We start from the raw sequence: 11,663 nt of genomic DNA on the forward strand, positions 1-11,663 counted from the left end.
ATATTTAAGTTTTGAAAATATGCAAAAATGATACCTAAAGCCTTGATTTCTAGATCTAGGGGCTTCAATTTAACAATTAAATCAAGATACCATTGGCTCAAAATAGCATGAAATTGATACAAAATAAAAGTGTGTTTAGTAGTAAAAGATGATTAATTACTTCGTGCATGATTGTCAAAGATGGTTGAGGATAATAGGCAAATAACTATATATAACCATGTACTATAGGATTATGTGTGAATGTGAGGTTTATTCTTTAAAAAACCTAATAATAATAATGTTGTGGAGAAACAATATGTGTAATGACTCTACTATATCATGATTTACCTATAATGATGCTTGCCTAGTGATCAACAAGATTCCTAACTATTTGGGGCTTCATAGAAAATGATTATTGTTTGTACTTGGCAACTTGGAAGCTCTGCCATTATTATTCTCAACAAAACTGAACTCACAAATATTTTTATTTTGTCTTTTGGTACATCAAAACCCATAGAAAAAACATTATAAAAAAATCCACACATTAAAAGCTAGAAATTGAATTCACCACCAATTCAAGAAGCCATAATAAATTTACAAATCAAAGTTGATTTTCATCAAGTTTCAAACAGATCATCAGATGGGATCATTGAATCTTGGAAGAAAGCACTAATTAACATACTGGAAATTAAACTAAATGAAAGAGGAAAGAATACTGGGGACTAGAGAGGTGAACATGAAATGGTCAACAAAACAACAAAATGGGCTTTTTTTAATTTGTTTTAAACCTTAATCTTTGCTAGCTAGGTAGTAACAATGTTGGATGAGATTAAGGAAGCATTTTACTGAATTACCCTTGTGATTGGTGGTTAGAATGGAGGGCGGCTACCGCCCCAATAAGCATCATTAGGGAGCTGAATGGAGTTGATGAGATTGGGTGGGACGCCCTGAAACATACCCTGCTCCGCCAATAATTGCTGCCCTCCCGCCGCTCCCGGAGAACCAATTCCTCCGCCTGGGAACGGCGGCGCGTTGCCCTCGTCTTCTTCTAACGGCAGCCTCTCGTACGCGGCGTTACTAAACGAAGCCGCCATTATGACGACCGGCCCGGCGGCTAAGAGCGCCCCCACCACGCTCCCGCCCACCACCTGCCCTTGTCCGCCCGCCAGATATATGGTCAACCCGGTGGCGCTAGGCGGCGCCGGCGGCGGCAGGAACGACCCGGCCAGCGACAAGATCTCGAAGCGGCCGTGCAAGGTCACGACGGCGCCGGGCGACGCCGGCTGCCTTAGGGTTACGTTGGTCACGATTCCGTTCCCGCTCAACACGCAGACGCCGCGCTGCCGCCGCTGCGCGAAGGCGGCGACGCTGTCCATGACGTCGCACCCGTCGGCGACCTCCATGAGGTGGGTCCGGAGGGCATTGGCGCTGTCGCGGGTGATGATAATAGGCGGTTTCGGCTTGTTCTTGGATCCGGCGGGCCTCCCCCGCGGCCTTCGAGAGATTTCTCCTTCTCCGGCGTTCTTTGACTCTCCGGCGTCGTTTCCGTCGTCTTGCTGGTTGACTTCCTCCGGATCTCGCTGCTTCCCCCCGCTCTGCTCAATATTATTACTATTGTTGTTCTGGCTATGGAACTGCTGGGGATGAAAGTTGAAATCCCGGCTGGTGTGGAAAGGAGGAGGGAGCTGAGAATCCATTATTTAATTTCCTCTTAACAATCACTGCAATTAAGCAACTTGGATCAGCAAAGCAAAGAAGTGATTTAAAGGAAAGGGTTTTGGGCGTGAAGAACCAAATCTTCAGCTGAATTGTTCACAATCCCCCATCTTAGCTCAACTTATGGTTTTCTTCTTAGGGGTTGATGGTTTTTAGTTGAAGGAGTTGGCTAGGGTTAGCTACTTCACTCTGTAAAAACCAACAGATAGTTGATGATGCTCAGCTCTTCTACTTCTACTTCTAGTGTGGGCGCGCACGGTGAATGGGACCTCCGATCTTCCTAGCTTCTCACTTCAACCCTACCATTAAACTAACCTAAATATTAAATAAACAATCAATTTTTGTTTTTGGTCCCATCTCCTTCCCTCCCTCCAGGCCACTTCCCGGTACACACAATATAATGGAGATTTTAGTGCACCTAAGAGGTTAAACATTGATCATGTCACCTCTTACCTTAAACTTATATGTCAAGAGTTATTATTCATGGGAAATATAATGAATAATGCTTAAGGAAGATTCCATATTTCATTATTTGGTTGTTAAAAATTATAAAGATAGATGTTGGGTGGCAGCTCGAAGAGCTTAGTCTAAGATCATGTCAACAAAACGTGGTGTTGACTGCTACGCAAATATACGTCGTAAAATAAAGTTGATTGTATATTCATTACTAGCTATGACTTTTGAAATGGCAATAAGCATATGATCTTGTGACAATTGGTATCTTCAAATCCCATTGAAAGCATGTTTTGCAGCTAAGGCTAGCATATGCTGGGAGGGTGCACATGAGTCTCATTGAAAGCATGTTATATAGTTGAGGTTGATAGGTGCTTGGGAGGGTGCACCTTCATTACTAATTATAACTTTTGGTAAATAGAGTGGTAAGCATTTGATCACGTCAAAAGGTTTCATAACCAAAGAAAAAAAAAAAAAAAAAACACTAAGGCATACAAATGAATTGTTTTTCTCATATTCTATGAATGGAAACTCAAGGTAAACATGGAAAAATTATACCGTAGACCACATATAAATATTCATTTTTGTATACAGTGACTTCAGTTTTTTTTTTTTATTGAAATTTCATTTTTAGGGTTCTAGCAAACTTTTTTCATATTCCGATAGTAAGATACTAAACTCGGTCCTTCAAACCTTCGCCCCATAATGGATATATAAAGTGACAAATGCTACTATAATGTATGCTAAAGCATTGGGTCGATGCTTGGAAAGTCGAGTCTAGCATTCTACCATTGAAATGTGTCATTGACTACTAAGTAAGTATAAGGAAATAAAATTATACAATCATTACTAGCTATAGATATTTTTTGACTTAATAGTAAGTGCTTGATCTTGACATAAAAAATATATATTCCTTTTTAGAGTTTTGTTGATCTCTTTAATTCCCTTGCTTGAAGCGCTCTTCTAATGAATACAAAATTTATAGTTACCTTGTAGCCTCATTGGTTTGAGACTAGAGCGACTCTATACTAAGTACCTATATATTTTACATAGTGTAAGTATCTATATTTGTGTTCTCTTTTGGTTGTGGCATATACACAATCAATCATGTGAATACATACTAACCTTTTCATGTGAATAAATAATTACAATTAATTATGTCAACAATCTATTCACTATATACAAATATCACTATGTATGTACATATGTTCATGGATATTATATTTACCAAAATACACATGAGTTATGATGATTAAATTATCAATTTGTCATGTTTAAGAAGTAATATATAATATGATTTTTTTTGGGGTCTCATACTAATGACATTGAAGTATAATATTCTTAATTATTTTTTTCATATGCTTTGTAGTTTTATCTTTTTCATCTATTAATTTATTATTATAAATTTAAGGTCAATTAAATTTGTATAAAATCTTTTGCACTAATATATATAAGTTTTTGTTTTATTTGATGTGACTTTATTTATTGTAATTATTATTCAAGAATATTTATAGGCTAAATTCTGTGATATGAGCTCAGCTGACATTATATTAGAGGTAATTAAAGCACCCATGACTTTTTGCATGTTCTGATACCAAATTAAAGTATGTGTTCCATCTTAACTAAAAAGCTAAGCTATAATTGAACTGCACATATTATATTTATGTTCACAGAGGTGAGGGCAGTGGTATATACTAAATATGCACTGCTTTTTCAGTCTTTCCAAGAATCACATGCGCCATTATCTTCTTCACTGAGCTCGATCTGCTCTTATCTCCAAGCTGCTTTTAGATTCTCAGTTTTGTTGTTTTTGGGGTGCACATGCTTCTACTGCAACAGACACGTGCCAGTTCCCCCGGAACTTTCGGATCTATCCATTATTTGAACTTCTTCACCGTCCTCGATCTCATGCATCATATGTGCCCGCCCATCCCATCCACCAGTGCCCACACCGATAATCACTATACTTAGCTCATTATATTGATTCCTGTCAACTGAGTTCTCCATTTCTTCTGTGCATGTTTTTTAAGATTTATTTACTGTCACGGAACATGTTTGGCTTATTAAATCCACCAAACTCTTTACAACGTAACATCGTACAATGTTGTCTTCCATATTTGTATATATGTAGCCTAGAGCGAGAAGTGTGGGGGCTCAGTAGCTAGGCAAGGTGGCCTGGGTGGTAGGTCACTAGCTAGCTGGGTGGGCACTCTGGCCAGCATATATGTGCATTTCCATGCATTAAAATGGTTGGATCCACTTGGACCACATCTATAAGATTCAATTTCGATTGTCTTGCCCTAAAATTTTGATGGGTGAGATAAATGGAAATGTAATATTTGTATTGAAAAAATGTAATACTAATTAGAAATAAAGTATTATATTTTCTTTAAAATTATTACACAATTTAGTATACATATTTTATTTTCATCATGATCCGATTCATCTTACGAATAGGAATCTATAAGAGAGTCTTACACAAGTTTTTGTTTAAATTTATACTATTCGAAGGAACACTTGTAGCGTAGTGTCTTGTGCAGGCTTGGTAGCCTTTGAAACGCATAAGCTCTCCCAGGCGAATAGCATTTGACCCATGGACCATTCGACCAATGTAAGTAAGGGAAGTCGGGGTCCGTAACTTTGAAAAGTCCTGAATTTTTAAGCTGTTCAAAAGATTGTTAAAACTATGTTGGATCTTGGTCAGCGTTGCAGTATGTTTATTTTCCAATAGGTCATCCATCAGGTAAGTCAAGCATAACTAACCACAGAAACCAATTAGTGATAAGTAGGTAGACATTAATCATTTAACCACATCCTTCCATAGTAAGTCAAAGCGTCACGTCTCAAATCGAGCAAGGACTGAACTCGGCCAACTCAGCTAATGTCAAATAATCCCCCCTCTCTCAACACTTGCCGCAACCCTTGATCACAAAACCAAGTTATGCAACATGCCTGACTCGATCCTTACCCTTCGCGCCCATTAATCCTTCTCTCGGGACTGGACATGGCCGGACCTAAGCTCATCTCATTGGGGACTAGACTAGGCAATTGCCTCGCCATTGATTTGAACCCCTAACCTCGGGTCTAATACCAATTGTTGAATCTCAGCGTTGTATTGTGCTTACCTCCCAATGGATCAACCATCTTGTAAGTCAAGCACACTTAACTATGAAGTTCTTTGGTTATCTGATTGTCATATATATCCTTCTTAAAATCTAAGTAGATGTACATTAACCATTTAACCACATCCCTCCGTGGTATGCCACAATGCCATGTCTCGAATGGAGCTGGACTGAACTCAACCAATTCAATCAACTCCCAACAATCTCTCTCAGCACCTGTCGCAACCTTTGATCACAAAGCCAAGTTGCACAGCATGTCACCCGGTCCTTAGCCTCTGTGCCCATTAACCCCCCTTCCAGAATTGGACATGGCTCGAACTACGCCCATCCCATCCAGGATTAGATTCGGCAACTGTCTTGCCAATGATTCATAACCTATGACCTCAGTTCTAATACCAATCGTTGGATCTCTTCATTGCACTGTGCTTACTCCCCAGTGGATCATCCATCCTGTAAGTCAAACACTCTTAACTACGGAGTTCTTTGATTATCTGATTGTCATATTATTTTTAAAATTAACTAGTGGTAAGTAGTGAACATTAACCCTTTAACCACATCCTTCCATGGTAAGCCACAACGCCACATCTCGTATTGAACAAAGGCTGAATTCGACCTACTTTGACCGATATGATGCCCAACAAACTACTATAGCGCCATAGCGGGGCTTTATTTTAATTCGATTAACCAATTGATTTGTTTCTTATGAAACAGGTTTGGACCACATACACCTATAAAACCAACCAGAGATGGTGGAGATGGATGCGGGTGTGGGTTTCGAAACGGACCACGGCACGCATGTGTAAGCAGCACAAAAGCACGCATGTCAAATCAGGAAAATAAAAATATATTTACTGTAAAAACGCCAAAGAACTGGCCTGCCTGCCTGCCAATCTGACGAGTAGTTGTGGCAGACTATATATCTGAATCATGCTAGCTAGCTCGTTCCTTCACTGTTTCATTGGTGCAAAAAACTAACCCTATATCTGTATCAACAACCTGCAGACATTGCTTCATCCTCCTGCTCTTTTAACTACTCATCATTTACCAACTAGCTTTGCTAGCACAGATAGATAGATCAAACCCTATCCCGCAACGTATAGTAACCTCACTTCAAACCCCCTTAGGTTGCCATTATTGGCCATTTGGCCAATAACAAGGAACACCCAAATCCCAAATCCCAAATCCAGTACAGTTCGTAATAAGGTTGGCTCATAAATCATAATTGGTTTTCGTTCTCGAATCTCCGTTTGTTACTTACTTTCTTACTCACTAGCATGGAACACAGACAACAAAAAAACAAAATATAGGATACCAAAAGTAAAAAAAATATGATGATAATGAATGTAATCGTAGTAAAGGATAAATATGTAATTAGATATTGATGAGAATATGATTATAGTGATATATAGCTAAATAGATAATAGAGATTCTACTTTTCTTTTGAAAAAAAAAAAAAAAAAAAACTCTCTAGTTTTCTAGCTAGAAAATTGAAAAACGTTTTCAGTTTTCAAAATGAAAAAAATTGTGCTAGCAAATATGTTTTTTTGTTTTCTGTTATCTACTTATCTAATTCTCCAATTTTTTAGAAAATAAGACAAATTCTTTAGTTAGTAAATAGGCAAACATTCGTAATTTTAGCATCCACAAGAATGACAAAATGTTTTTTTTTCCCGACAAAATGCTGATATGGAATAGAGAGGGGAATGGAGAGAGAGAGTAAAAATTATTTGCACCATCCATCTGACTTTTTTTTTTTTTTTTAATTTTAAATTCTTTCTTATTGGGGAAAAGAAAAGAAAAAAAAAACTTAAAATAATAATATGCTTAAATGGTTGTGGATGCTCTTATGAGTTTTCAACTTTTCATGCATCATAGGTTATTAATCTACCGAGTTAATCAATATTTGATGCATCATCTAAATATAATGTTATACCCTTGCAACTTAGTGAATCATATCATATAATGTTGCATCACTGAAAAATCAAGTTAAAATTGATAGAACTTTTGTTTAAATTAACTTTTTAATATGTTACAGAGTAATATATATCACATGGTGTTTCATTAGCAGTATACAGAATTTAAAATTTTCTTGGTATATTTTTTTTTCTTTAATCTGCTGCTCTTTTGCCTGAATCTGGTAAGGACTTGACTTTTTATATGTGGATAACGACAAAAGACTTTTGTCTTTTTGTGTTAGCATTTAGGTATCCTTGTTCGCACAAATAAATAAATTAATTAAAATTAATATAATAACATATTATTATTATTATTATTATTATTATTATTATTGTTGCATGTTGTTGATGGTGGTTCAAAATAAATTGTCCTAAATTATTGACAAAAATATAAACTCCAATCTCAGTCAAAATAGAAGAATCAAAGACCAAGATAAAGTCAGAATATAATTCCCAATCAAAATAGGAAATCACATTACCATAAGGATTAAAGATAAAGGGTATCTTAAAAGGCTATTAAAAGATCTCCAGCAAGCAAGGAACAACAAGCATTCAATTCCCTATCTTATGTACTGAGAGCTAAGAAGTATTGAGAAGAGAGAATTTCACTTAGTAGTACAAGAGTTATGTTTTAATAGTGAGAGATAGTGAAATTTAGATTCTATTGTGTAAAAGTGTTTCCAAATTCTGTACATTGAAATTGTGCTCGTAGTGAATTCATGTTTTTTCTCAATACGAGAAGTGTCTCGCAAATTAGAGATTTTGGAACTACGTTAAATTTTTTTTTTTTTTTTGTCACAATTGGTGTTCTAAATCATAACGCGATCTTCACAAATTTGTATTATTATTATATTATTATTATTATTATTATTATTGAATGTGGTGGTTAAGGTTTTTATGCATTGACTAGGTGAATCCCCATTTAAGTTGTCAGAAGTTAAAGAGGCTCGACCACATGGAGCATTGAGGCATTCAAGACATCGAGGTAGTATTAACATTAATACTTTGTTTCAGAATCCTTCAACTGGTTTTAATGCTGATTTAGTATCACTCCTTTTTTCAGCAATAGTCATACTTTTGTAAATGTTTTGGAAGAAAAAAAATACATTTTTAATTCTTTAAGTTACTATTATTATTGCCAAGGACCTTGTGGTTCAGTGTTATCAAGTTGCTAGTCAGTAAAGTTTGTAGTTGGAGTGCAATTTGTGTAGAAGAAGAGAAATGTGAGATAAAATTGGTCAATTGAAATTGAAATTTTTAAAAAGTAATGATAAATTTTAGGAAAAATAGAGGTTTTATTCTATTAATTATGTCAAAATTGTGACCTAGTTCATAAATTATTGCTCTATAAAACTTTTCCCCTTTAATTATGTTGAAAGTGGTTATTTCAATCCATTAGTTATAAATTTTGTTAAAATTGAAAATTTATTTTGATTTGTCAAATTATTGGAGGAAAAATTGGTCATTCTGTCAAATTTTCCCAAGTATAACAAAATAAGTTTTTCACATTGATGATTTCAAGTTGTGATTTTCTATATACACAATAATAAAGATTCTTGGTTATGCCAAGCACCTTGTACTCAAATGGCATGTAGTGGCCTCCCTTAAATGAAAGGTCATGAGTTCGAGCCTCAGTGGAGGAGATATCGAAATTGACTCTTTGTGGATGCTACAATGTAATAGGGTCAGTTGTATTAAAAAAATAAAAAAAAAAGATTCTTGGTTATCTTTTGTCTTATTTGATAACCCTAGTCGCGTTTGGTTAACCAGTTAGTGCAACACCGATACGACTTTTTGCGGAATGTAAATCAAACAGAAAGTAAAGAACACAGAGTATTGTTTACCCGGTTTGAAACAATCGTATCTTCATCTAGGGGATCACTATCAGTGAGTCCAATTCACTATCTCAACAGCAATCTAGGCGGTAAGATAACACATTCTCAACCCAATGTGCGATATACCTCACATGGTAAAAGACCCAATCTGATGAAGCTATAGAGGATTTTCGAGGCGAGAGATTCATGCAATAAGCACTCTAAAAAATCTCTTTTTGGAGATCAGCGCTGTCGTTGTCCATCTCGCTGACTCACCCACCATTGCATGCACCACAATTGTATGGAATATGGTTCGTAGATAAAGTTTTGTAGAATTTATTCTCAAGAGTCTTCTTAAACTCAGATCATCAATATAATGTCTTGAGAAGATGATAACTCAGAGTATTTCTCTATTTTGAACGTAGAGAGAGTTTATTGATATTCAAATCTTGAAGAATGTATCTTGTAATTCTATCTTGTCAACTCTTGTGTAAACCTCTCTTTAAATAGTATATAAAATACTATGATTCTTGATAGACAAGTAATTCCTAATATATTTCATGTATCACGAATTACTGTCTTACCCTTGAGGTCTTTCAGTTAGCAATGGACATTCTTGTAAAATAACCTTAAACCACGTAAATGCTCTGACAACTGTAGAAGATAAGTCCGTGTAATTTCAACAGCTAATTTCCAAAGGCTCTAGTGTAATGTTTGTTCTGCGAGATCTTTAATAAATACCTTTACTGACACTAAACCTAACCTATCTAGTTTGCCATAATAATATTGCCTATTACAAGTGGGGGTTAATACTAAACACTAGCACAAATGAATGTTGGGTTTAATTTTTTATAATGTTGATTACACAAAAATATGATTTGAATTTTTCTATTATTAAATAATAAATAATAAATTTAGTTCTTAACTATTTAATTCAGGTATAAATAATTTTTGAATTTTTAATCATGTTTCGATTTTGACCTTCTCATAATGAATAATTAGAAAGCAATTTTTTTTTTATCTATAATTTAAAGATAAAAATTGCAATGTGACATGCTTAAAATCACAATGCGATAAAATTTTTAAGAATTATCTTCCTGATAAACAATTTAACAACTGACTTACTTTAGTAAAAATAATCGAGAATGAATTGAATTTAAAATTACTTGAAATATTGATTATACTCCGTATTATTTATCGGTGAAAAATAAATTATTGAAAATAATTAGTATAAAAACTCAATTGCTCTTACATAATAAAGATATGTGAGTGTAATATAGAAATTCATATTATATATTTTCTCGAAGTATGAAAAATAGAATATAAAAACAGACTAAGGAAATTCATTTTTCTGAAATTAAAAAAGAGAAAAAATGACGTTTTAGTCCATTATTTATGTCCAAATTGTAGACTAAGGTATTCTCGTGTAATCAACATTACAATAAACCCAACGTTCACTTGAAATTATCAATATGAAAAGCTTTATTTTTTTTTATACTTGGGAAAATTTTACAAAACAATGACCAATTTGTCTAATAATTTGGCAAATCAAAATAATAAATTTTTAAAGTTAACAACATTTATAAGTAATGGTTTGAAACAACCACTTTCAACACAAAATTAAAGGGAAAAAGTTGTATATATAGAGCAATAATTTATAGACTGAGTCTACAATTGAGACATAACTAATGGACTAAGCCACCATTTTCCCCAAATTTAATAGAATCTTTAATAGAGGAGTCAAAAATGTCACTTTAGAAGAGGAGTAAAAAAAAATGTCATTTTAGCCTTTAAAGACATGACTGAGTGGGTGGAGTATAATTCTCGTATGAGAAGGTCACGTACAAGTTTAATTATTGTCAACACGCTCTCAGTCCAACATGTCATAAATAGTTTTACTAGGGTGGTTTACCGTTTACCTCCCTTGTGTGGTTTGCGACTTATCACACAAGAGCAAAACTTACCCAATAATGTACACTAGGATAGTGATTGCATACGTGTTTCTTTCGTTATCCAAAAATGTCTCTTTAATTTAATATAATTTAAGAATTAAAAGTGATAACAATACAATACTAAATACACATGTACACTATCATATGGTAATTATGAATTTTACTCATCATTAAAAAAGAAGGAAGAACTAAAAAAATAATACAGGAATTAAATTCGCAACTATTTTATAAATTGATGGTTAAAAGTAGGTTTCCCCTTCTTGTTGTTAGAAGCATTCTTCATCGTGTAGAGTAGTGTACTTATTGTTTGCTGCAACTAGCACCGATATTAGCCATATTATGTGTTGAAATTCAATGGTCAAATCAATTAACTAATACTATATATAATATAATTATAGCGAGCAATTAATATAATTTCTTAAGAGCTAAGCAAGGCGACAGAAAAAGAAAGGTGCATGTGACCTGTGAGTATTATCTGTTTGGAATCAACGCAATCATCACTAGGCCTTAATTTAATTATGAGTTGTTCATTGCCGTACTAAGCTCATCAAACATATTGGATGAAGTATAGAGTAATTAAATAAAAAATAAGAAAATGTAGAAGAGGTTAAGACTTGTGGTGAATAGTTATTATCAATGTTGAAAAAATTGCTAAGCTCTTATACGTCTGAT

At 34.5% G+C, this 11,663-nt stretch overlaps 1 protein-coding gene across 1 annotated transcript; it reads right to left on the reverse strand.

Moving 5' to 3' along the window:
- Nucleotides 1-545: 545 nt before the first annotated feature.
- Nucleotides 546-1,979, reverse strand: LOC116002718 (AT-hook motif nuclear-localized protein 24-like). Its single transcript, XM_031242884.1, has one exon. It carries the CDS (start codon nt 1,674-1,676, stop codon nt 849-851), a length of 828 nt encoding a protein of 275 aa, XP_031098744.1. The 5' UTR covers nt 1,677-1,979; the 3' UTR covers nt 546-848.
- Between the last annotated feature and the right edge of the window lie 9,684 nt (nt 1,980-11,663).

Source organism: Ipomoea triloba, chromosome 13 (genome assembly GCF_003576645.1).
Source record: "Ipomoea triloba cultivar NCNSP0323 chromosome 13, ASM357664v1".
Taxonomy (NCBI): Eukaryota; Viridiplantae; Streptophyta; class Magnoliopsida; order Solanales; family Convolvulaceae; genus Ipomoea; species Ipomoea triloba.